The sequence below is a fragment of the Bos mutus genome, chromosome 7 (assembly GCF_027580195.1).
Source record: "Bos mutus isolate GX-2022 chromosome 7, NWIPB_WYAK_1.1, whole genome shotgun sequence".
NCBI lineage: Eukaryota > Metazoa > Chordata > Mammalia > Artiodactyla > Bovidae > Bos > Bos mutus.
Genome location: NC_091623.1, coordinates 21,264,571 through 21,292,344, shown reverse-complemented (window position 1 = coordinate 21,292,344; position 27,774 = coordinate 21,264,571). Strand labels below are relative to the sequence as shown.

At 39.3% G+C, this 27,774-nt stretch overlaps 1 protein-coding gene across 6 annotated transcripts in view; it reads right to left on the bottom strand.

The window, feature by feature from the left end:
• Positions 1-27,774, bottom strand: part of POLR3G (RNA polymerase III subunit G) — a 46,590-nt gene that overhangs the window by 17,933 nt on the left and 883 nt on the right. For 2 of the 6 annotated variants that reach the window (XM_070373122.1, XM_070373123.1), the window contains exons 1-6: positions 27,567-27,729; positions 17,790-18,021; positions 14,581-14,702; positions 12,154-12,283; positions 5,577-5,633; positions 2,400-2,450 (exon numbers count right to left, since the gene is read on the bottom strand). In XM_070373122.1, coding sequence (XP_070229223.1) covers positions 2,400-2,450; positions 5,577-5,633; positions 12,154-12,283; positions 14,581-14,702; positions 17,790-17,850 — 421 coding nt within the window. In that variant the 5' untranslated portion in view covers positions 17,851-18,021; positions 27,567-27,729. Of the gene's footprint in view, positions 1-2,399; positions 2,451-5,576; positions 5,634-12,153; positions 12,284-14,580; positions 14,709-17,789; positions 18,022-27,566; positions 27,730-27,774 lie in introns of those variants that run through there. The other 4 variants (XM_070373124.1, XM_005907534.2, XM_070373126.1 and 1 more) reach the window with 4 other exon arrangements.

Here is a 27,774-nt window from a genome sequence, read left to right as displayed (position 1 = left end):
TTCCATCTATAAGTTCAATGAAACCTCAAAATTCTAGTAAATTATTCTACAGATATCAGCAAACTGACTCTACTATATATATGGAAGGTAAAAGACTGAGAACATCCAACACAATACTGAAGAAAAATAACAAAGTTAGAGGATGGTCCTACCTGATTTTAAAAACATACTATAAAGTTATTGTAATCAAAACTATGGTATAGGTGAAATAAATACATCAATCAATGAAACAGAATAGAGAGCCCAGAAAGAGACCCACATAAATACAGAAAAATGCAACTGGACTTCCATGTGCAAAAAAATAAACTTACACAGACTTTACACCTTTCACAAAAATTAACTCACAATGGACCACAGTCCTAAATGTAAAACATAAAATTATGAAACTCTTAAAAGATAACATAAGAGAAAATTTAGGTGACCTTGAGCTTGCTGATGACTTTTGAGATGCAAAACCAAAGGCAGGATCCACGAAAAGAACGGATAACCCGGACTACATTAAAACTCAAAACTTCTGTGTAAAAGATAGTGTCAAGGGAATAAGAAGACAAGCTATGGAATGGGAGAAAATGTTTGCAAAAGACATATTTGAAAAAGGACTGTGTGAAATAGAAAGAAATATATATGGTCTCAGCATCTGGTTCCAGGCATAGAACTGCTAAAACCCTTAAAACTTCCTAAGTAATAACAGTAATTTTTTGTTGTTGTTCTAACAAGAATCTACATTCCTTGGAATTTACTGGACAATAGGAGTGTCTTTTGGAGTTTCCCTGATGGCTCAGCAGGTACAAGAATCCACCTGCCAATGCAGGAGACATGGGTTTGATCCCTGGGTTGGGAAGATCCCCTGGAGAAGGGCATGGCAACCCATTCCAGTAATCTTGCGGAGAAAATCCCATGGACAGAGGAACCACCCATGGAATCGCAAAGAGTCGGACACAACTGAAGCAACTGAGCACAGGAGTCTCTTTTATTCTAAGGAGGTGACTCTCAGTGGGGTGCTAGGTGGCTTCAGGATGGGGCTGGCTATCAGATACATCAAGCCATGATCAGAATCCTTGGAAAAGGGGAAAGGAGCTGGGGACTGAGTTAATGACTGGTCAGGCCTATGTAATGAAGCCTCCATAAAAATCCCCAAAGTATGCGGTTCCAAGAATTTCTGGATTGGTGAACATATTCGTGAACTGGAAGGTGACACATCCCAACTCCACAAGACATGCATGGGTGACCTTCCAGACTTGACCTTATGCCTCTTTTCACTTGACTGTTCATCTGCGTCTTTATCATAACCTTTATTATAGTCAACTGGTAAATATAAGTAAATATATCACCATGTCCCATGAGCTGTTCAGGTAAATCAAATCCCCCCAGGGAGGGCCATGGGAACCTCCAACTGGTAGCCAACGCAGACAGCAGTTGTGGGAAACCTGGAGACACGCTATACCTGCGACTGACATCTGTAGTGGGGAGCAGTCTCCTGGGACTGAGCCCTTAGTGAGATCAGCGCTAACTCCAATTAGTGTCAGAACTGAATTAAATGATAAGACACGCAGTTGGTGTTGCAGAGAACTGTTTGATATGCAAGAAAAAATAACTCCCTAAATCTAGTGTCAGAAGTGCTGTGAACGCAGTAGTGGTATAAGAGGAAAGGAGAAACACACAGCAGGAATATTTTTCCAACAGATTAGTATCCAAAATACATAAAGAACTCTTAAGACTCAACAAGAAAAACACATTAATAAACCCGGTTTCTCCAGCGTCACTCCCATGACCTCATCACAGCAATCTCGTACTCGTCATTCAATCTGGAGTTCAACTGCGTCTCCTCAACAAACCCTTCCCTGACCTCCCAGTGAAGACAGTGCGCTATGCTGAATGTCTTTACTCCATCTGTAAGCTCTGTGAGGGTGAGGTTTACTCCTCCTTTGCTCACTGGCTTATCCCTCTTAGCACAGGGTCTGGCAACAGTAGATGCTCAACAGCTTTTTATTTGGTGGAATTATGAAAGAACAACACAACAAAAATTTTCACTTCGGCATTTTATGTACACCATAAAGTTCTATCCTACCAGTTCCCAAATGTTACCAGTTCCAAATGTTGTAGTTAAAAACTTAAAATAAAGCCAGTATAATCATCTAAAAAATTTCAAATATACAAATGAGAATATCTACATAATTGAAAAGTCTTTCCCTAGCACATCAAAATTTCTAATTAAGGGAAAAACAAACAAAACAAAAAATCGACAGCAAAAAGCACTAACAAAATAATCAAAATATTAAAAATACTTTTGGAAAAAGCGTTTAGAACATTGAGTGTAACTTTATATTGACAATTTCATATAGATAGAAGTTAAGCAATAACCTTTTCTTATCTGGATTATTATTAATTAGTTAATGTACCTTTTATGCATTTTTTCCTTGGCATCAACTCTCTAGGGAGTCTTCTCCAATCTGTGTGTACAAAAGGAGAAATAAAAAGGGCTGTTTCCTCTGGGAATTACTGGCACTAGGTATAACTATTTAAAGAACATGAGAGTGGCTCATGCAATGGAAATAAAATTTAATATCTGTATAGATTTAGCTGGGGATTAAACTATAATAGTGATATATTTTCTCCTATAAAGAAAAAAATTCATTAAAATACCTTTGAAATACTTATAAAATTTCTATAATATTCTTTTAAGTTACATAGTATTTATATAGTTAACTCCAAGTACAGGAATTTTCATAATGAAAAAATGTAGAAAAATATTTATGGGCGTGACAAGTTATTCATGATATACTGTTAAATTTAAAAAGTTTCTAAAACAATACATATATAATTCCATTTAAAGAATAAACCTAACATGTAAATGCTTGAACAGATGTATATTTGTGCAGAGAAAGTTTTAGGTTGGAAACAAAATATTACAGGAATTTCTTGTGTTGGGATTATAGTTATTTTCCTTAAATGTAATTTATTATTCAATTACTCTGTATTTTGTACATGTTCTGTAGTTGATATGTATTTCTTACATAATGAAAAATTTTTTTCAAAGTTAAAATATGTGACCATAATCCTAATATATACAAAACTAAACAATTTAATAATTATAGGAAAACTTTAAAATTAAAAACAGAAATAGCTATGGAAAAGTAAATTCCTTCCATTGAATGATTTTGCCTGCATTAGCTAAACAATTCCTCTAATTTGTCACTTGTTTTTCTTTTTTAAGCTTAAGAGACAATCAGAAAACTGAAGCAACATGAAAACAGATTTAAAAAATGCTGCTTACTAATAAAAAACTCAGTACTGTTTGTAGAAAATACTTATATCTCAAGCTATTTTTCCTGAACTAATAAATTTTGCTTTAAATATTAGGTTGGTATAAAAGTAATTGCAGGTTCAGACTGTGAATTTTAAATCATTATAACTAGGCTTAAACACATCTTTACTAATCAAAATAGGAACCATTACAATCAACACATTTTTGCCAATGAGAAATAAGTTTGTTTATTCCTATAGCGTAAAAATCAGTGCTTCAGAATTTGAGCAACTCTCAGAAATCATTTTCTGCCTCCAGCTGCTTATGAAAGCATTTTCCCTGCAAAAACTTGTCAAGATGCTTGAAGATGTGGCAGCCAGTTAGTGAGAGGTCAGGTGAATATGGTAGATGATGCAAAATTCTGTAGCCCAATTCATTCAACTTTTGAAGCACTGGTTGCGCGACATGCGGTTGGGCACTGTTGTGCAGAAGAACTGGACCCTTTCTGTTGACCAATGCTGGCTGTGGGCATTGCAGTTTTCAGTGCATCTCGTTGATTTGCTGAGCATACTTCTCAGATCCAATGGTTTCGCCGGGATTCAGAAAGCTGGAGTGGGTCTGACAGTGGGCATCAGACCACCAAACAGTGACCATGACCTTTTTTGGTGCAAGTTTGGTTTTGGGAAGTACTTTGGAGCTTCTTCTCGGTCTACCCACTGCACTGGTCATTGCTAGTTGACATTTAAATCCACACTTCATTGCACGTCATTATCCAATCGAGAAATGGTTCACTGTTGTACAGAGTAAGAAGACACATCAAAATGACAGTTTTTTTGATTTTCGGTCAGCTCATGAGGCACCCGCTTATCAAGCCTTTCACCTTTCCAATTTGCTTCAAATGCTGAACGACCATAGAAAGGTTGATGTCGAGTTCTTTGGCAACTTCTTGTGTAGGTGTAAGAGGATCACTTTCGATGATGGCTCTCAGCTGGTCACTACACTCCTCATCCTCAAGGCTCTCGTCTCCTTTGCAAAATTTTTTGAACCATCACTGCCCTGTATGTTCATTAGCAGTTCCTGGGCCAAAGGTGTTGTTGATGTTGAGAGTTGTCTCCATTGCTTTATGACTCCTTTTGAACTCAAATAAAAAAATCACCAATACAATATTGTAAAGTTAAAATAAAATTAAAAAATAATAATAAAAATTTTTAAAAATCACTTGAATTTGCTTTTTGTCTAACATCATTTCCCTAATCTAAACAGCAAGTAATTTGTCTTTAGCCAAAAAAAGACACATAAAGCAAGAAATGAGCATTAAAATGAAGTATAATATAACCACATTTATTTAAGAATGTATTCCAGTATCAAACAACAAAGTTCAACAATACAAAAACCACAATTACTTTTACACCAACCTAATATGTTTGTTTTCATAAATGATCCATAGGTGATCACGACAAAGTACTTAAAGAGAATAATTTAGAGACAAATATTTATGTAGTAGAAGAAATGAGAGACCTAAGAGGAGTGTTTCCAGAGGGACACAACATTATCAACAATTAGCATTGAAAAGAGACGCTGCAACTCAGGAATGCAACCAATGCTGTAAATGTGACTTAGGCTTCTGCATACAGGCAGTTTCTGTAACACACCAAGGACAGAGATGTCAAAGGGAAGTGTGCTGAAGTGAGGAAACCTGGGTTTTACTACAATATTCCAAGTTGCCTTGACAGGTCACTGCGTTTCTATAGCAACTGTTAATTTTCTACAAAATGAAGTAGATGAGATCTCTGCAACCCCTTACACCTTGCCTCTACCAAGGCAATTTTGTGAATGTTGAAAAAAAAAAAAAACTCTCTTAGGTATGGTTCTGTTGAAAAGGCACATTAACAGCCAAAAAGAGTCTATGCCTGCTGGAAAGAAAGGAAGATACACAAGCTCGGCTGAAAATATTCTTAAAACTAGGCTTGTTTCCTCCTCAAAAGCTACAAAATCACTCAGGAACACAGAAGTGAGTTACTATTAGTATTAAAGATGAAAACTTTGATTGTATCAAATGAAAATGGAAAATCCAATGAGTTTGGCCAGCCCTATTTTATTAAAAGAAAAAAAAAGTATCCTAAGAACTTCTACAATATCACTTCAAATATTCCTTGTTACAATATAAAAATCTTTTCATCTTAGTTTTCAAAAGATATATGTTGCTAATTAATTACAGGAAGAGAGCCAGGCTCTATTTTCCTATAGTGAAAATAGAAAATTAGTCCTAAAAAGACATGGTAGAGAGATAGCCTTTGAAGATTAATTTTAACATTGTCAGTTTTATGGTTACCTGGTATCCACTCTTCTTTGTACACCTTCATATATCTTTTACTATATCTTTCAATATCTAGAAAAAAAAGATAGAAAAAAAAGAATTTCAAAATAATTGAAAACACCAGGTAACATCTTTTATTTCCAGTACAGGGAGTTTAATGTGTTCCTAGACATATACTGAACAGAGTAATACACATCTAGGGAAGTGGCAAGAAGCACCTGAGAATAAATGGCTGGGGGTGAGCAGAGACCGAAACCCTAATTAAAGTTCTCAGTAGCAGATAATCTGATTCATCTCTGAGAATTTTCACAAAAGCCCAAAGGCAAGTCAGGAAGCCACTTACACAAAAAGTCGGGGGGGAGGGTACAGGTGGGGAGGTCTGTGTATCTTCTCTTTTCTTCTTGTGACACTGGCCTCTAGCTCCCAATCTTTAAATCTCGTGTAACTGGGAGGTATTAAGTACCTAAGTGAGGATGGAGGGCTGTTTGCTTACCTCTAATAAAGTAAGCAAATACTTAATACACACATTCAGTCAGTCTTCTCAGGGAGACACTTTTCACAACCCATTGGGAAAGACAGTGGGGAAAAGGATAGGAGGAGGCGAGGTTGGAGATCAAACCAGTCCATCCTAAAGGAAATCAACCCTGAATATTCACTGGAAGGACTGATGCTGAACCTGAAGCTCCAGTACTTTGACCACCTGATGCAAAGAGCCAACTCACTGGAAAAGACCCTGATGCTGGGAAAGATTGAGGGCAGGAGGAGACAGAGGATGAGATGGTTGGATGGCATCACAATGAGCTACCACTTTATACCCAGTCAGATGGCAAGAACCAATAATAAGTGTTAACAAGGCTGTGGAGAAATGGGAACCCTTATACATTGTAGGTAATATAAAATGGTGCAACCACTTTGGAAAATAGTTGGCAGTTCCTCAAAATGTAAAATAAAAATTTACCATCTGACCCTAGATATACAACAAAAGTGACATGGTACACAAAAACACACACATGAATGTTTACAGCAGCATTATTCATGAAACCCCACTGCAGAAGTGACCCAAATGTCCCTCAACTGAGGAATGAACAAAATGAGGTATATACATATAATGGAATATTACTCAGCCACAAAAAGGAATGAAACACTGATACATGCTCTACTATGTATGAACCCCGAGACCATTATGCTAAGTGAAGGAAACCAGTCACAGAAGAATACACATTAAGATTCCATTTATATGAAATGCCTAAAACAGACAAAGCCGATTACAGGGTGCCAAGGGCTGAGGCAGGGAGGGGACAATAGGGATTGATACGAAAGGGTATGGGAGTCTCTTTTCAGGATGACGAACCAATTCTATAAATTAGATAATACTGTTGGCGGCACAATTTTGTGAGTACACTCAAAGGGACTGAACTGTATGCTGTAAAAAGTAAATTTTATATATCTGGATTTTTATCTCAATAAGGCTTCCCTGGTGGATCAGATGGTAAAGAATCTGCCTGCAATGTGGGAAACCCGGGTTCAGTGCCCGGGTCGGGAAGATCTCCTGAAGAGGGGGATGACAACCCACTCCAGGATATTCTTGCTTGGAGAATCCCATGGACAGAGGAGCCTGGCGGTTATGGGCTACAGTCCATGGGAGTCACAAAGAGTCAGACACGACTGAGTGATTAACACTTATTTTCACTATCTCAATAAAGCTGTTATTTAAAAAGAAAGAAAAGTAATTATTGGGAATTTTAATAAGCGTTAAGTAAACTCAAACTCATACTCCACCATTTTCTTGGTTTTGAAGGTATATTTACCCAAAATGGGCAACATCCTTTGAACACAGCTAAGTGTGCATCAACTGTGCATTGTGAGTTTGTCATGTGCAAACATTAAATGCAAGTATTTCATAATCCTGATTCTGGATTTCAAATACATCTTTAAAAAATTCTAACATATTACTTCTGGCTTTTCTCACACCTGCCCCACCCAAGTGATTCTAGATTATGAGTACATTTCTATTAACATGATCTAGCTTATCATTATGTCCAATTCTTGTATTTGCACCATCAAAAAGTAATGCTTTAAAAAACTTTTATGGCTCACACTTCTGTTGAAGAGAGGACGGCCCAGCCATTTTCATTTTCATTATTAAATATATCATTACCAATTAATATGATCAATCCAATAAACTGTTTCACTTCTACATAATCTATTTCCTTTCAGTCATCTTTGTCTTTGCCTTTGCTTTCAACAGCTGTCTAGTTACAAATATTTGGTACATAAAACCCAACAAAAAAGAAAAAAATATGGTCACATGTCATTTTAGCAAATGGAATTTTTCATGTTCCTACCACAAAATATTATGTGATGAGGTCCATTTCAAAGATTAACTGTATGAGAACACTATATTTTCCTTTTCATTCTTTGACAGACACTGTTTACTTATTGATTCATAAGTCTGAGAAAATTCATTTAGGATACTGTCATCTGAAGACTCAGTGTGAGACTCTGCTTATACCATCAATTCCACCAGCAATATTAGCATCAGGGGCTCCTTTCTATCTCTTTGCATTCCTCTTCTGATTTGTCTAGTAACTGAAACATCTTCCTCTGCCAATTTTCTTCTCTGCAGTTACAGGTAGAAAATGAAAATTTCTGAATTCTAAATTGTATTCTACGAAAGCTAAACAAAACCAAAATAACTATACAGACAGGAGTATCTCCAGAATTATTCTATATCTTCTTAAAAATTAGTAGTATACTTTGGCCAACACAATAAGAAAATTAAAGGATGATTTAACAGTGATGATTTATTTCAGTATTGCATGATGCTTCTATGCAATTTCATCATTCTTCCATTTTGTATATTTTAGTCTTTTCTAGCATGCTGCTGTTGCTAAGTCACTTCAGTCGTATCCAACTCTTGTGCGACCCCATAGATGGCAGCCCACCAGGCTCCTCTGTCCCTGGAATTCTCCAGGCAAGAATACTGGAGCGGGTTGCCATTTCCTTCTCCATTTTCTAGCATAGTAGAGGCTAATTGATGAAAAATGATGAAATAATGTCTATCATGATGAAACAGAAAAATGTTTCAAGATGCAAGAAAAGTAAGATCACTGAAATTCTAAAATGTACTTTAGATTTAGGAAAGGGTCCAATGGGCCAATACAGGTAATGCTAGGACAAAATAACTTTTCTTCTCTTTTAAAGCAAGTTCTCTCTGTTTCTTGGAAGAGCTCTATGAAAATATAAATTATGAATATCGATCATTACATATAGTAAGAAATGCTCCAAAAACGAAACTAAAAAATTAAAATGAGGTCTCGTGGACCATGACCATATAGTGAGAGTTAATAAACCAAACAAACTCCATTCATTCAAAAGAGACCTCGTGGTCATAATGGAGGTAGAGGCAGGATTTCCATTAAGTTTTTGAAGTTCTGAAAATGGCTTACAGAACCATCACCACTGTCACTCCTGTTTCTAGCTCAGAGGACCCCAGTGCTTCAGGAACCTCAGCTGGGAACCACTGGACCAGATGTTCTCTATGTAACTCTGGAGCTAAAACTCATCAAAATAATAATATTCACTAATTTTTTTCTCTTTATTATAAAAATAATACATTTCACTGTAGAGAAAATACCAATCACTTCTATTAATTCTACCTCAGAACACTATAAACAAACCTGGAATACCTAACAACATGAAAAATGTTTATTCTGGACCCTTGGTTCTTTGTGAAAAATCTCAATGCCCTGAGCCACCAGGGCAAGAGGTTATCAGCAAGAGATTTCCTGCTCTGTCTGTCCAAGTCTCTAGAGATTTAGTTTTTTACACTGTTAGTCCATAAGTCTCTCTGTCCTAAAGCACATAGGCAGTCAGTGCTGGGGAAAGGGTAGTGAGGATACGGTGATGGAATACTCCCTAGAATATGGCTTCCCGTGACAGCTGTGTACTTCCATTCAGTCTGGTCAATTCTTTCCCACTCATGGTGTGTATACATACACCCTATTTGTGCATGTACATATACATATATAATGTGTATCTACAGTATATATTATACTAATCTGTATTTACATATATATGTATATGTTGTTGTTTAGTCACTAAGTCATGTCCAACTGTTTTGCACCCCCATGGACTCTAGTCCACCAGGCTCCTCTGTCCATGAGATTTGCCAAGCAAATATACTGGAAAGGCTGCCATTTCCTTCTCCAGGAGATCTTCCCAAGCCAGGGATGGAACCCAGGTCTTCTGCATTGGCAGGCAGATTCTTTACCATTGAGCCACCAGGGAAGACCATATAGTATATACTGTATCAACCACAGTGGTTTTTTTGTGTAAAAACATTACATCAGGGAAGAGAGGTAAACATGTATATATTCAAAGAGAACATACTTGGATCAATTTGGAAAATTCTATGCAAGAGTTTTCTTCTGAAAACAGTAGCAAATGATTCCTTATACTTTTAAAACTTCATTAAGCAGTTATAAAAGGTAAAGACCCTTTTGACCCAGGTATAAGACAGCTACTCCCAGAAATCAGGGACAAAATTATGTTCCTGGTCTAAATGACTCAAATAAATGTCTTCACAGTATGATGTACTTTTAAATTAGATATGTACTTTACTAACAGTTACATTTGGTTAAGTATGTATGTTCCATAGTCTAGAGACTAATTTTTAAAAGGGTCAAGTATACCCTACACTATCATTTTTTTCAATAAAAGTGGATATTTATTAGTTTACTTAATCTTACTTAGTTAAATCTTTAAAATGAGCTTTAATTTCATTTTTAAACTCAAACAGATAAAAGCATGTGATATAATCATGAAAGTAAAAAAAATTCAGTACTTCTGAGGTAAAATGTCAAATCATTTATTATATAACTGCAAGCAGCTTTCTTTTGAAAAATTAAATAAACCCGTCTAAAATGCCTCTTACAATTATAGGCACACGTGGTATTACTATATAAGACTTCCTTTTTGATTCTTATCCAATTCTAAGTCTTTTAGAAAGAGGAAAAGGGTATGCATTTTTAATACTAATGGAATGAGATGACACTATAGGAATTTCTCATGTTTTAATGATGTTGTTTTGAGAACTCAAGGATGATATCGATCTCTCTAATTTCAACATTCAAGGGCAGAAACTGAAAATCAATATAGTTCTACTGTGCTAAATAACTACTCAGGAATGTATTCTCTTCCTATGAAACCACTTCTCACTTTCAGTCTGAGATTGCCAAGCTTTCTCCAACTACAATTTCTCCTCTCTGTCCTTGGCATAATGAATGAATACATCTTTTACATTTTATATTTGATGCAAATGGTGAGCCAAAATATAGTCAAGGCTTTCAAAATTTTTAACCAAAATACTAAATAATCAGAGACCTGCTTAAAGATTTATGCATAAGGATAAAAATCACAGCATTATACATATGAGCAAAAAAACTAAAAACAATCTTAAATCTAACAGCAGGGAACTAAAAGTGGCAAACCAAAAGTGGGAAAAAAAAAACACACGTTACAATGAATAACGTTATAGCCACACAATGGAATGCCACGCAGTCATCAAAAATCGTATTTTCTAAGAATATAAAATAGGTAACTAGTAAGAATCTACTGTATAGCATAGGGAGCTTTACTCAGGACTCTGTAATGACCTGTACGGGGACATAATCTAAGAAAGAGTGGATATACGTATAACTGATTCACTTTGCTGTACGGCAGAACCGAACACAAGACTGTACACCAACTATACTCCAATAAAGATTAATTAAAAAAAAAAGAATATGTGACAATGCTAATAATATGCTATTGAGTAAAAAAGGAAGATACAAAGTAACATGAATCCAATCTTGTAAAAGGATATACACATAGAAGAAAAATTTGGAATATACAATATCAGTAGTAGGGAGAAGGCAATGGCACCCCACTCCAGTACTCTTGCCTGGAAAATCCCATGGATGGAGGAGCCTGGTAGGCTGCAGTCCATGGGGTCGCTAAGAGTCAGACAGGACTGAGCAACTTCTCTTTGACTTTTCACTTGCATACATTGGAGAAGGAAATGGCAACCCACTCCAGTGTTCTTGCCTGGAGAATCCCAGGGACGGGGCAGCCTAGTGGGCTGCCGTCTATGGGGTCACACAGAGTCGGACACGACTGAAGCGACTTAGCAGCAGTAGTTCTCCAGACATAAGGAATAAAGGTGATTTTTTCTTTTTTTTTTTGCCATACTGCACAGCATGTGGGATCTTACTTCCCTGACCAGGGGTCAAACCCACGCCTCCTGCGTTGGAAGCTCTGAGCTTTAACCACTGGACCACCATGGGAGTCCCAGGGTGATTTTCACTTTCTTAATATTTCTGTTTTCATAAATTTCACTGAACATATAACACTTTTATTTTGAAAGGTAATCTTAAAAATATCAAAAAGTTAAAAATATATTTTCTGTTAAATCAACACACATATGCTTTTTCAGGGTGGTTGATAATTTCCCACTGAATCAAATCAATCAGCATTAAAGATCATGTACTTCATGGTGAAACACTGTTTTATCTGTAGACAGTGAACCACACAATCAGAGTCTAGTACGCACCTTGTTTTTCTTCAGGTGTTTCTACAAAATAAGGCATTCTTTTCACAGTTTCTCTCAACTCTTGTTTCAAGGCGAGCACATAATCTTCACTCTCTCCTGTTTTTAGTGGCACTGGTTTATAGTCTGTATCCTGTTTACATTAAGAGGCAATTTTTAAAAAATAAATAAAATATTTTAATATTCCTTTTGTCTATGTTCTGAAAACATGTCAGTTTTATTGAAAAACCATATTTTATAGGCATTAAGTTTTACCATCAACTTAAAATATTTTGAGCTTTTATTATCTATTAAACATTTTCACCCATCTCTTATTTTTCTCTTACTTTATAAGTAGAAAAGATAATGTTCCTACCTGCCTAATTTTTCTACTGACCACACCAACAGTCATTTACTATATAGTCTGATGACTGTGATTCTGTATTTTAAAAATTAAAGCACCCAGATCAAAGCAGTCTGGGTCTCCTATTATGGTGGTTTCCTATTAGCCATGGTGGTATTAGTAGGAGAGTAGCATTAAAAAAAAAAAAAAAAGTAGTAGCAGCTACTGTTTAACAAGTGGTTACTACAACCCGGATGTACTCAATATTCAGAATCCATGAATTCATCTAAAGTATCAATAATTCCCCTTTATAGTGAGGAAGCTGAGAAGTGAATAATCTGTAAGTCCATATAACACAAAAGTGGCAAAGCAGAAATTTGAACCTATATCTTCAATTATTAAGAACTACAAGTACACACACATATGTATTATGTACACATATATATTTATAATACAACAGGAGACACCGTGACAAACTAGTCAAACCTTTTGCCTGTGTGGAATTTACATTCTAGGGGAGAAAAGTAAGTAAACAAATGAGATAATACACAATTTTAGACAGTGATAAGTGATAGAAGGACTGAAGCCCAGAAGAGGAAAGAGTGACGGACAGAGCCCACGGAGACTGCAAATGGCTGGTCCACCCAGTAAGCACACACTTCTTGGGAGAGTCACCTTTGAGCAGAGATCGGGATAAGAATATGAAGCCATCCATACAAAGAAATGGGGAGACCGATGGCTCCAGCCAGGGAAACTAATAGGGGAAAATGCCTAAGGGAAAAAGGAGACCACCACGGCTAAGGAATGAGGACAGTGGTGGGAAAAGGATCAGAGAAACATCAGAAAGCCAGATCAGACAGAGCCTTTTAGCCAGTAATAAATTTTATTCCCTGCAGAAAACAATAGTATGTACTAATATTCCCAAGCTTTAGAAGTAATCTCACACATGAAGAAGAGCTTGTTTTAAAAGGAAATCAATATAAAGTGACATTCTGTCTATACCTGCGATATTTACCTTTGTTTTTAGGCTGCACTGAATATCAGAAAAGAAAAATATCAAGAGTAAAAAGTAGACTCTCCCCATGTGAGGCATCTAGATCCCAAGAACATCTGTTCAGGGTCTTGTACTTAGAGAAATCTTTCAACAAAGGATGTTTCCTTTTGAAAGACGGAAAAGATTCCTGGAAGGAGTATCTGGTTATTTATGACATTTTCGTATTTTGTATCACAGCACATGTGCATCTGGAAATGTAAGCTTAAGTTTTAAACTAAAGTCAAGCATTTGATTAAAAATCACACCAATTAAGTTTGCAGCATAATTAAATTTAAAAGCAATACTAAACGTAGTCGAAATGCTTCTATTTTGAAAAACAGTGACAAAATTAAAATTTACTTTAATAAAATAAGGAACTAAGCAAAAAAAAAAAAAACCTCAGTGGGGGAAAAAAGGCCCAGTGGTATACTAGGGAGCAAAATTAAATTCTATAGACGAAAGATGAGAATAAAGTCATTAAGTGGAGGTCTGGCAAAATAGGAAGTGAGGACCACTATAAAATCTAACTTTACTTTAAAAAATATTATTTTAATATTGGACTATATCAATAACAGCATTGTAAGACACAAAAATTGAAAAAAAAATTATAGGTCAGAAAATATTGACTATATTCAGGGAAAAAATATATATATAGCTTTTTGCATTTTAAGAAAGCAGTCTGAAAATTAGAAATGTTTCAGAAAAGAACAGTGGAAATATTTAAATTAAAGGTAAGTGACCATCTCTTTTACTTTCTTACAGTTTAGGATATCATGTGAATGTGAAGTCGCTCAGTCGTGTCTGACTCTTTGCGACCCCATGGACGGTAGCCTACCAGGCTCCGTGGTCCATGGGATTTTCCAGGCAAGAATATTGGAGTGGGCTGCCATTTCCTTCTCCAGGGGATCTTCCCAACCCAGAGATCGAACCCGGGTCTCCTGCATTGCAGACAGACGCATTACCGTCTGAGCCACTAGGGAAGCCCAACAATATATATTCAAGTCTTATACAGTATTTAAATTCTCTCTGAAACATGAAAAATATCCTGTGAGAATTTCGCTGTTAATGTACTTACAGGAAACAGTGGGGGTGGTTTCAATACGACATCAGGTAACTTTTCACCTCTGCTAAATCCAACTGCTTCAATGTTAAAGGTATAAGCAGCACGTCCTCTTCCTTTATTCCCAGCCATTGGAACTAGTTCTATCAGAAAAAGCAGACAAATTAAGACACTATTAATGTTTAGGTTTCATGGTATTGCAAGAAAAATGAAACCAACATTTAAAAGCAAAATATACTCCACCCCTTAGGTTGCATGGCTCATTTAGAACACTTCTGGAAAGCAAAACTTGTAAAGAAACAAATATGGGATAAACTGATTCCTAAACATGTCCTACTTAGTCATGCTTGGAAGGTATGGTGATGATGGTCTCAACGACCTCACACAGACTGGCTGGAGGGCTGACCCCGGGGCTTCTTTGCGATGCTGCCCCAACCACTGTGCAGTCAGCTGGTGCAATTCTCTCCACCTTTCTGTGGTTCTGCAACGGGATCTCAGATATGCGTTAAAGATGTGGCCCAGTAGGGGCTGTGCTGATGAACAAGGGACACTTTGTTTTCCAAATCAACTTGAAGACTATCAGCAGTCATACATACTTTAAACGCTTAAATGATTTATTTATCCCAAAATCTGAGTGTCAGAAAGAATCCTTGAGATCTATTCCAAAGTCCTCCTTTTAGAAATGGGAATGGACTCATAAGACTTTGAACAGGTCTGTCCAAGCAGAAAAAATTGTTAAAGATAAACCTGTATACTCTGTAACTTTAGGGATAAAGTTATCATTGTTAGAGAACAATATCATTCTTAAGTCCTATACTTAATTTCTGAGTCTTCTGAAACATAATTACTCTATATAGTTGATGCTTGAACAACATGGGGTTAGGGGCACTGACCACCCCACGCAGTCAAAAATCCATGTATAATTTTACAGTCAACCCTCCGAATCCATGGTTCTCCATTCTGAAATTCAACCAACCTCAGTTTGTGTACTGTTAGTTTTCACTGAAAAAAATCCACATATTAAGAGGATCCATTCAATTCAAGTTTGTGTTGTTCAATCAACCGTAGTGTGAAAACAGGATTCCTACACTAGGGCCCTTTCACTACAACTCACTGGACTGTAGTGAAGATCATAATGCACATTCTTTAAATATTTCCCCCAATGGTGATACCGAGGATCATTCAACTCCATTAAGTCCAAGAAAGCAAGACTAGGTCCTCCATACCACTTTAACAGTTACCTTCCTTTTCTCCCTAACCATTTATGTGTTGAGGAAATCAGGTCACTATCGTCTACAATGCTTCTCCAACTTCAACCCTAAGGAATGTGCAGATTATTCAGAAATCTTGCCAAAAAGGCAGAATCTGAACCAGCTGGCCAAGGATGAGGCCTGAAGATCAGCATTTCTAACAAGCTCTCTGAAGATAGCAGTGTTACTGGTTTGCAGACCACATTTTGAGAGTAGGAGGGGTGGACAATTTCCCATACTGTGGATTTCAGTGATGTGGCTGCTGCTGCTGCTGCTGCTGCTAAGTTGCTTCAGTCGTGTCCAACTCTGTGCCACCCCATAGACAGCAGCCCACCAGACTCGCCCGTCCCTGGGATTCTCCAGGCAAGAACACTGGAGTGGGGTGCCATTGCCGTCTCCAACACATTCCTCTACTCCCTGTATTTTCTATAAACAGATGGACTAGAGGCTTACTCAAATTTGGGTTTGATTTTTTACAAAAATACTCAAAACAGATGCTGTTTTTCCTACTGATCACATGATGCATATGAAGTCTCTTTCAGTGATGTTCTCTGGTCATTGGTGTCACGTGCTGTTAGTCTGTTTTGTCCAGTATAAAGTTGAAAAAAAAAAGTCCAAACATAAGTGGACCCATGTAATTCAAATTTGTGTTGTTCGGAGTCAACTGTAACATGAAATCAGTTTTCACTTAATGATTTTTAAAACTGCAGGTATTGATGATCGTATCCTAGATTTACAAGTTCACTATGGATTATAATGTGGTGATAAACAAATTTTATAATTTCTTTCTTAACTTGAATCCCACCAGTTATCAATTCCCCTCATCTACTATTTAGTTACTATGAAATACAATTCATATAGAAAAGATATTGATTTTAATAACCAAGCTCATGCCAGTTGTCCACACTGAGAGAGTGAAAATATACAAATGGCCTTGTTTCAATTGCTGAGTCCCTAAAACATATGCTGAACCTATAGAAAGCAGGTCTCCCAAGTATGAAAATTGCTGAGCACTGGAAAGATTAATGCTGAATCTGAAGCTCCAATACTTTGGCCACCGGATGCAAAGTGCCAACTCGTTGGAAAAGACCCTGATGCTGGGAAAGATTGAAGGCGGGAGGAGAAGGGATCTCATCTTCTGTCTGGGAAGACAGAAGATGGATGGTTGGATGGCATCACCCACTCAGGGGACAAGAGTTTGAGCAAACTCCAGGAGATGGTGAAGGACAGGGAAGCCTGGCAAGCTGCAGTCCATGGTGCTGCAGAGTTGGACACGACTGAGCAACTGAACAAAAAGAGCTCACACCTTCACACTGAGGAAAACCCACTTAAAAGGAGAGTATACCAGCCGTCGTTACTTGATGGAGTATCTCCTGAGAACTATTGAATTCTGCTGACTCTAAAGTTTCATATTTATTAAGAAACCTTTGGGTGTATAAACTTGATTATCATTAGTGAATGCACTGCCCTTGGCAGAAAAATCAATCCTAACTCTTGAGACACCCTTAATAATTACATGGCATTCTGGCCTAGAAATCCATTTCTTTCTATTTTGGAAATTCATTCGCTTCTCCTGCAGAACTGGGAGGCAATGGCTGGACTCTGGTAACAGTCTCTTGGCAAAACAGACTCACAAGTTGTGGCCTAAGCTTCACTGTTTGAATCCCTTGAAATCCTTTAAGTTGATTAAGCCATTTCCGTGGTCCTTTTTCATCCTGCTAAGCTTCTTGAATGAAGAGGTTTTTTTTTTAACCAGCTTTCCCCATTTTCTCATTATCCAAATCATCCTCTAATTTATGTGGGCCAATTTCATCCAATTAATATTGAGCATTCCAGGCATTCAGAGAGCACTGAACAAAACAAAGTCTCTGCCTTCAGGGCTTATATTTTGGTGGATGAACAACCATAAGTATGTAACATAATATTATGTGCTCCTGTAGTGGGTTGAATTATGTCTTCCCCCAAACCCCTTACCTGTGAATATGACCTTCCTTGTTTGTAAATAAAGTCTTTGGAGATGTAATAAAATTAACATGAGGTCATAGGAGATTGGGCTTCCCCGATAGCTCAGTTGGTAAAGAATCCTCCTGCAACGCAGGAGACCCCGGTTCGATTCCTGAGTTGGGAAGATCCACTGGAGAAGGGATGAGCTACCCACTCCAGTATTCTTGGACTTCCCTTGTGGCTCAGCTGGTAGAAAATCCACCTGCAACGGAGGAGATCTGAGTTCGATCCCTGTGTTGGGAAGATCCCCTGGAGAAGGGAAAGGCTACCCGCTCCAGTTTTCTGGCCTGGAGAATTCCATGGACTGTACAGTCCATGGGGTTGCAGAGACAACCTCGGACACAACTGAGGAACTTTCACTTCTCTTTCATACAAGAGAAGGGTGAGTCCTCTCCTAGTGACTAGTGTCCTTATAACGGGGGTGCTTGGGCAGACACAGGCACACAGGGGAAACACTACGTGAAGATGGGAGCACAGACTGGAGTGCCATAGCAGCAACCCAGAAATACCGAGGAGTGCCAGGAACCACCAGAAGCTGGAAGAGCGGTGCTGAACATTCTCCCTCAGAGCCTCCAGAGGGAACAAACTCCGCTAATACCTTGATCTCAGATTTCTGGCTCTAAAAATGAGAGAATAAATTTCTGTTGTTTTTAAGTCACATAGTTTGTGGCAGCTGTAGGAATTAATATAGCTCTGAAGAAAAATAAATCATGGTAAGGGGGTAAAGAATAATGAAGAGGTGTAGTACTGACTTTTTCACACAAATGCAGTCTTTCTGTGGACAATAAGCTAGAGTGGCATGCTGTAGAGGGACTAAGAGTTTTAAGATGGAGGAATGAGGTGAAGATGGCTATGCTGCTGCTGCTGCTGCTAAGTCGCTTCAGTGTCTGACTCTGTGCAACCCCACAGACGGCAGCCCATCAGGCTCCCCTGTCCCTGGGATTCTCCAGGAAAGAACACTGGAGTGGGTTGCCATTTCCTTCTCCAATGCATGAAAGTGAAAAGTGAAAGGGAAGTCGCTCAGTCTTGTCTGACTCTTAGTGAGCCCATGGACTGCAGCCTACCAGGCTCCTCCGTCCATGGGATTTTCCAGGCAAGAGTACAGGAGTGGGCTGCCATTGCCTTCTCTAGAAGATGGCTATGCACCGAAGGCAAAACAAAGGCAGGAGAGGAAGCCATAAGATGCAGTGTCTGAGGAGCAAGAAGCTCATGCAGGTGAGAAGCAAGGAGAGGCTGATTAAGACCAGATCTTGTGGAGCCCTGTGTGAGCTATGGTAAAAGGTTTGGCTTTTGTCTTATTGTGATGTGAATGATACTCAGGCAGATGCTGAAATGCAAAGGTCCCTAACGGTCCTCAGTGGCAAAATCCACTGGACTATTCCTCTTGTTCATGCTTTTGGACTTCAAAAGCATGCTGTTGTTGTTCAGTCGTTCAATTGTGTCCAACTCTGTGTGACCCCATGCACTGCAGCATGCCAGGCTTCCCTGTCCTTCACTATCTCCTGGAGTTTGCTCAAACTCATGTCCATTGAGTCAGTGATGCCATCCAACCATCTCATCCTCTGTCATCCCCTTCTCCTTCTTCCTTCAATCTTTCCCAGCATTAGGGTCTTTTCCAATGAGTCAGCTCTTCACATCAGGTGGCCAAAGTATTGAAGCTTTGTTAGCATTAGCCCTTCCAATGAATATTCAGGGTTGATTTCCTTTAGGACTGACTGGTTTGATCTCCTTGGCATCCAAGGGACTCTCAAGAGTCTTTTCTCCAGCACTACAGTTTGAAAGCATCAATTCTTTGGTGCTCAGCCTTCTTTATGGTCCTACTCTCACATCTGCACATGACTAATGGAAAAACTATAGCTTTAACTATACGAACTTTTGTTGGCAAAATGATGCGAATGTGCTGCCTATATTGTCATAGTTTTCCTTCCAAGGAGCAAGCGTCTTTTAATTTCATGGCTGCAGTCACCGTCCACAGTGATTTCGGAATCCAAGAAAATAAAATCTGCCACTGTTTCCATTGTTTCCCCATCTGTTTGCCAAGAAGTGATAGGACTGGTATATCCAAGGCATACCACTCATTATTGCCTCCATCCTTACTGCTGCTGCTGCTGCTACTGCTAAGTCGCTTCAGTTGTGTCCGACTCTGTGTGACCCCATAAACAGCAGCCCACTAGGCTCCTCTGTCCCTGGGATTCTCCAGGTAAGAATACTGGAGTGGGTTGCCATTTCCTTCTCCAATGTATGAAAGTGAAAAGTGAAAGTGAAGTCGCTCAGTCGTGTCCAACTCTGTGCGACCCCATAAATGGCAGCCCACTAGGCTCCTCCATCCATGGGATTTTCCAGGCAAGAGTACTGGAGTGGGTTGCCATTGCCTTCTCGGATGAAACTGTCTATTCTCCAGGCTTTAGTCTGATTGCTGGTTCTTCTAACTCGTGACCAGTTTTTGTCTACTTCTGTTCTTAAAACTTATTAAATATGGATTTCCTTAAGGGTCAATCTATAGGTTCTGCTCCTTATCTTTGGAAAAAGCACCCCCTGTCAGGGTTTGATAACGTCCTCCAATTACCTCTACCACTAACCTTTGTTCTGAGTTTCATCCCATTTTCTTACTACCAAAAGAATATTTGGACGTACCTTAAACTCAGGGCTTCCCTGGCAGCTCAATGGTAAAGAATCTACCTGCCAATGCAGGAGACGGGGGTTTGATCTCTGGGTTGGGAAGATTCCTCTAGAGAAAGAAATGGCAATCCACTCCGGGATTCTTGCTTGGGAAATCCCAAAGACAGAAGAGCCTGGCAGGCTATCGTCCAAAGGGTTGGAAAACAACTGGACACAACTTAGAGACTAAACAACAACAATCTTTGCTTAAAATACTGAGATCATCTCTCTATAGTAACTAGCTCACTTTCATATAGAATGTCCCTATTTCTATCCACAGTATGCTATTTCCCCAGTCACCAATATTTGAAGATTTGGAGTGACTTAGGATTGATTTATCATTCTGTTTCACCCCTCTATCAGAATCAATCATCTAACTGTTTTCAAAATGTCCCTTCCTTTCCATTTTCACTACCATAATTCAGTTCGGCTCCTTTCCACCTCACTTTTGACGGCTGCCAGATTTTGTAGTATCCCCTGTTCTTCCTGTTTATTTTATTCTCTCACACTATTCATTCTAAAGCAGAGTTCTGATTAAACGCTTCTCTTCTCTTCCCTCTTGGCTAGATAATTAAGTCCAAACTCACTATTCCAAGTATTGAGAGCCCTTTTATGCTGCTTGCACTGATCCTCCCAACTCACTGGCCTGTAATCATTTCTTGACTAGCACTCTCTCCACTGGAAACCACTTCCTCCTTGTCTGGCTGCATCCCTTTCACGTTAAGATCCAGTTTAACTTGCTCAACATCACAACTGTCAGTTCATCCCAACTTGCTTTTGGAAACTTTCTTCTGTTAAAATACATGGATTTTTAAAAACTGAGGTGATATATTTTGCCATTTTCTTCAATTCTGGAAGAAATACAGACAATGCCTCTTCTGGGAAAAGCATCTTTTCCAAAGGAGATTCACTTCTATTTTTTTGTTTCTTCAAAAGTATTAACACTAGAAATCTTATATTCCCCACTGTTTAGCAGAATACTCTTTATGTAGCAACAGTTTCATAATCAATGTTGTTTCCTTATTTATTGACTTATGGTTGATTTGGAATGGGATGCAAAAGTAGGAAGTCAAGAGATAATTGGAGTAACACGCAAATTTGGCCTTGGAGTACAAAATGAAATGGGGCAAAGGCTAACAGAGTTTTTTCAAGAGAAGGCACTGGTCATAGCAAACACCCTCTTCCAACAACTCAAGAGAATACTCTACACATAGACATCACCAGATGGTCAACACTGAAATCAGATTGATTATATTCTTTGCAGCCAAAGATGGAGAAACTCTATACAGTCAGCAAAAACAAGACCAGGAACTGAGTGTGGCTCATATCATGAATTCCTTATTGCAAAATTCAGCCTTCAACTGAAGAAAGTAGGGAAAACCACTAGACCATTCAGGTATGACCTAAATCAAATCCTAAATCAAATCCCTTATGATTATACAGTGGAAGTGACAAATAGATTCAAATAGATCTGCTAGAGTGCCTGAAGAACTATGGGCAGAGGTTTGAAGAACTACGGACAGAGGTTTGAAGAACTATGGACAAAGGTTTGGGACAATGTACAGGAAGCAGTGATCAAGACCATCCCCAAGAAAAAGAAACGCAAAAAGGCAAAATGGTTGTCTGAGGAGGCCTTACAAATAGCTGAGAAAAGACGAGGAGTCAAAGGCAAGGAGAAAAGGAAAGATAGACACATTTGAATGAAGAGTTCCAAAGGATAGCAAGGAGAGATAAGAAAGCCTTCCTCAGTGATCAATGTAAAGAACAGAGGAAAATAATAGAATGGGAAAGACTAGAGATCTCATCAAGAAAATTAGAGATATCAAGGGAACATTTCATGCAAAGATGGGCTCAATAAAGGACAGAAATGGTAGGGACCCAACAGAAGCAGAAGAGATTAAAAAAAGGTGGCAAGAATACACAGAAGAACTATACAATCTTCAGGACCCAGATTACCATGATGGTGTGATCACTCACCTAGAGCCAGACATCCTGGAATGTGAAGTCAAGTGGGCCTTAGGAAGTATCACTATGAACAAAGCTAGTGGAAGTGATGGAATTCCAGTGGAGCTATTCCAAATCCTGAAAGATAATGCTGTCAAAGTGCTGCACTCAATATGCAACAAATTTGGAAAACTAGCAGTGGCCACAGGACTGGAAGAGGTCAGTTTTCATTCCAATCCCAAATAAAGGCAATGCCAAAGAATGCTCAAACTACCACACAATTGCACTCATCTCACACGCTAGTAAAGTAATGCTCAAAAGTCTCCAAGCTATGCTTTAACAGTACATAAACCAGAACTTCCAGATGTTCAAGCTGGATTTAGAAAAGCCAGAGGAACCAGAGATCAAATTGCCAACATCTGCTGGATCATCGAAAAAGCAAGAGAGTTCCAGAAAAACATCTATTTCTGCTTTATTGACTACGCCAAAGCCTTTGACTGTGTGGATCACAACAAACTGTGGAAAATTCTTCAAGACATGGGAATACCAGACCACATGACCTGCCTCTTGAGAAATCTTATGCAAGTCAGGAAGCAACAGTTAGAACTGGACATGGAACAACAGACTGGTTCCAAATAGGAAACGCAGTACATCAAGTCTATATATTGTCACCCTGCTTATTTAACTTATGTTCAGAGTACATCATGAGAAATGCTGGGCTGGATGAAGCACAAGCTGGAATCAAGATTGCCAGGAAAAATATCAATAACCTCAGATATGCAGATGACACCACCCTTATGGCAGAAAGTGAAGAGGAACTCAAAAGCCTCTTGATGAAAGTGAAAGTGGAGAGTGAAAAAGTTGGCTTAAAGCTCAACATTCAGAAAACGAAGATCATGGCATCTGGTCCCATCACTTCATGGGAAATAGATGGAGAAACAGAGGAAACAGTGGCAGACTTTATTTTTTGGGGCTCCAAAATCACTGCACGTGGTGACTGCAGCCATGAAATTAAAAGATGCTTGCTCCTTGGAAGAAAAGCTATTACAAACCTAGACAGCATATTAAAAAGCAGAGACATTACTTTGCCAACAAAGGTCCGTCTAGTCAAGGCTATGGTGTTTGCAGAAGTTATGTATGGATGTGAGAGTTGGAGTATGAAGAAAGCTGAGCACCAAAGAATTGATGCTTTTGAACTGTGGTGTTGAAGAAGACTCTTGAGAGTCCTTTGGATTGCAAGGATCAAACCAGCCAATCCTAAAGGAAATCAGTCCTGAATATTCATTGGAAGGACTGATGCTGAAACTGAAACTCCAGTACTTTGGCCACCTGATGCGAAGAAATGATTCATTGGAAAAGACTTCGATGCTGGGAAAGATTGAAGGCGTGGAAGGGGATGACAGAGGATGAGATGGACATGAGTTTTAGCAAACTCTGGGAGTTGGTAAAGGACAGGGAAGCCTGGTGTGCTGCAGTCCATGGGGTTACAAAGAGTCAGTCAGACACAACTAAGCCACTGATCTGAACTCACGGTGATTTGATGAACAAATTTACCCACAGAAATACAAATTATTCAGCCAACTATTAAGAATTTTTGTTTTTGTTTGTTATCTTCTAGAACTAAGTTTGGGACCTGGTTGTACACTGGAATCATCAGGAGAGTTAAAAAAAAAAAAAACAACAGCATAAAGGGAAAAAAAATAAAGAAACCCTCCAACATCACCCCAGAACAAGGAAATCAGAATCTGCAGAGGTAGGATTTAGGCAGTAGGACTTTTTAAATCACCCCAGGAGACTCCAGTGTGTAACCTAAATTACGAACCATGGCTCCAGACTGAACTTCCCATTATGTAGGAAAGTGAGGCACTGAAAGATCAATGGAGCGCCTAAAGACAGAGCGAATTCCTAACAAAGTCAGGACTGAGTTAAATGTTCAGGTTACCTTTCCATTGTCCTTATATTTATATCATGCTGCCTGTAGCACACTTTGAGATTAGCTGAAGACCTTTCAATCCCGGCAAAATCTTTAATCTTTACAATGAACTGAAATAGTAATGGCAAAATAAACTGGATTGAAAGATGTAAAATCTGATGTACTACCCTTCCTTTTTGGGATGCCTCCTGAAAATTCGTATTCAACATTGTTCTGAGAGAGTTTCATGGGTGCAGTTCAAGCACCCAGGAGCTGACCTGCGAAAGCCTATTCTAATTAATAACAAACAACCCTGAGGCAGAGATTGAGCTCATCTCAGAAACACCTTCTCACTCTAATGTTTTATGAGTTATAATTGTGGCTTAACTGTGCTGTCCTCCACGTCTCACACAGTTAAGTTTCTTGCACATATTCCCTAGGTGAATAATACACAGATAGAAGCAGACATGGAAGCTAGGAGAGGCACTGAAAGCCAGGTCAGTGTCTTTCCTGATGAATGACACTTCAATTGCCCTAATTAGAAACTAATAGTCATGCTGACCTTGTCTCCATCTCCCTTGATCCCCTCATCTAACCACAGAAGACAATCAGCTCTGTGTCCCTTCTTACAAGTTTGCCTTTCTTTACTTCTGCCTTAGTTCAGGGCTTCAACATCTCTTGCTTGGATCTCTAATACAGAACAAGTAAACTTCTCATGGCCGCCTGTGCATGCTCAATTGCTTAGTTGTGTCTGACTCTTCACAACCTCATGGACTGTAGCCCTCCAGGCTCCTCTGTCCATGGAATTTCCCAGGCAAGAATACTGGAGTGGGTTACCATTTCCTCCTCCAGGGGATATTCCTGGCCCAGGGATTGAAGTCACGTCTCTCTGCATTGGCAGGCAGATTTTTTACCACTTATCCACCTGGGAAGCCCCTCTAATGGCTAGACTCATCCTTTCAATCCATTCTCCAGTCATCACTCTTGAACACAAACCTTAATGTATCACTCTTCTTAACTAACAGAACTTTGGGGTCTAACTTTCCGCCTCTTGCATCCTGCACTACCCTCTCACCCCAACTCTAACCAGTCCCAACTCTGCTATTCCCGCTGTCACATTGCGTTCCTTCTGCCTGGAATGCCACGTCCACCTGCCCAAGCCCCATCATCACTGAAAAGTCTATGCAAATACTACTTCTCTTCTACCATTTCTTCCACCCTAAGTGGAGGCAGTCCTATCTCTTTCCTGTTTCCCAAGTGCTACACTGCTTTGGAGGCTTCCCAGGTGGCGCTAGTGGCCAAGAACCTGCCTGCCAATGAGGGAGACATAAGAGATGAGGGTTCAATCCCTGGGCCGGGAAGATCCCCTAGAGGAGGGCATGGCAACCCACTCCAGTATTCTTGCCTGGAGAATCCCATGGACAGAGGAGCCTGTGTCCATAGGATCTATGGTCCATAGGGTCGAAGAGTTTGTCATGGCTGAAGGGACATAGCACACACACTGCCTTTATTGCCCTTTAAAAAATCATATCGTAATTGTCAGTTCTTGTCTATCTCCTCAGTAATTTCTTCAATTATCCACTCTTCAAGTATTTATTAAGTACCCTCTGTGTCAGATCATCTTCTATATAATTGGAATATAATAGTGAACCAAACAAAATCCCTGCTTTCATAGTGCTCACAGTCTATTATGGGAAATGGAAAAAAAAAATGTACTTTATAGAAAGTGTCAGATAGTGATCAGTGCTATGAAAAAAAAAAAGCAGGAAACATGGGTGCTATTACAGAAAAGACTAGATAAAGAAGTTCTCTTGTATCTTGTAATATTTGAACACAAACCTGACACAGTGAAGGAAAAAGTCATGCTGAGAACTAGGAAAGGATATATAGAGGAAAGTGTACAAGCAGAAGGATCCGTAAGTGTGAAGGCCTCTTTGAAGACTCATTGACCTTTTCCCGTCCTATTACTAACCAGAGCCTGGCAAAAGTCCAATAAAAATTGGGAGAATTATTGCTGAGCTCATAGCCTGGTAAGGATATCACTGCAATTCACCTCCCTTTGACTAGAGGAAAAATAAAATGACAGAGAGGTCTGTATGTCCCTGCTGAGATCATGCTAACAGTGGTCTTTTAAGGCCAGCTCAAATTGCTACTAAGTTCCTTCCATGCATATTCTCATTGAACCTAGTTTTTACTTACTCTGGGGACATATCTCATTTGCTTTATATTGCCAACATTTGTGTGCAAATATTATCTTCCTTCAAATTCCTTGAGAACCCAGATTGTGATCTTTAAAAAAAAAAAAAAATTCTGTACTTTTACACATCACTTAGCTTGCAGAACTGAATGTCTGGATAAATTCTAACCAGGTTAGGCAAATATTCAGAAAGGCTACATCCTCATCCAAGACTTAACTGTAGGGGAGGAGAATACACCTCTCCCTCTATGAAGGCTTATTAGTAGCGGCCACAGTAAGTGTTTTCATAATTATCTTTCATAATGCTGTCTCATGAGTCTTCATAATTTCTCCTGGCTGAGAAGGGAGGTTAGTCAAGTTCTCAAGGGAATTTTTGAAGCCTAATTGGGTGTTTCAACAGCGAGAAGATTCGGGATGGGGACAGGAGGAACCTGGTGTTATTAGTGGGGGTGATCTCTGCGGCTGGTCGGGCCACACCCATGTCATTATCCACTTTTCCCGTCTCCTCAAGGTGCGGCTGCTTCCCCCTCTCTTTAGTTTAGTCTTTCTCTACCAACTTTTTTTGCTCTCTTCCAAGAGCGGACAAACTCACCAAAAACAAGGGAAGGCAGGGGAACGAATATATAATTCTTTTAGAAGAGAAGAAAAACCTTATCAACAACATCCCTCCCTGCATGGGATATAGGATAAAGTGCTAACAGTTAAGAAAACATACTGAATATCCTGCCCTTAGCTGCAAGTCTGCAGCAATGACTCGCGTTTGAGCCCATCACAGCGTCAGTAAGAGCATCAATTCCCTTTTAACTCACCGCAGTCCTAAGTGTAGACTAGGTAAAGTGTGGAAACTACGATTTTTTAAGAGTGTGATGGGATTAGGAGAAGGAACCAAAAGCTTAATCTTCCAACGCCCCTCAACCCAGAGGCGCTTTAATTAATCTCCACGGCTGACTTCCTCCCACCTTCTCCACGTGCCCCTTTAACTACCCCCACACACAACCCCAACTCCTCCCAAGCCCTCGATTGCCTCCTCAGTTACCTGCTCGCTAAGTCTCGAGGCTCGGGGAAAGCGTGCAGCTGAAGTGCCGGCCGGCAACCAAGGGGTGCAGACCGAAGGTTCCTGCGCTCCAGGGCCGGCCGGTTCCACCTCTGGAGAAGGCGCGCTCCTCCCTCCACGCGGCCTCCCAGCGGCGTTCGGATCCCAACCAGTTATCCCCGCCCACTCCCGGGCGAGGCCCCGCCCTCCG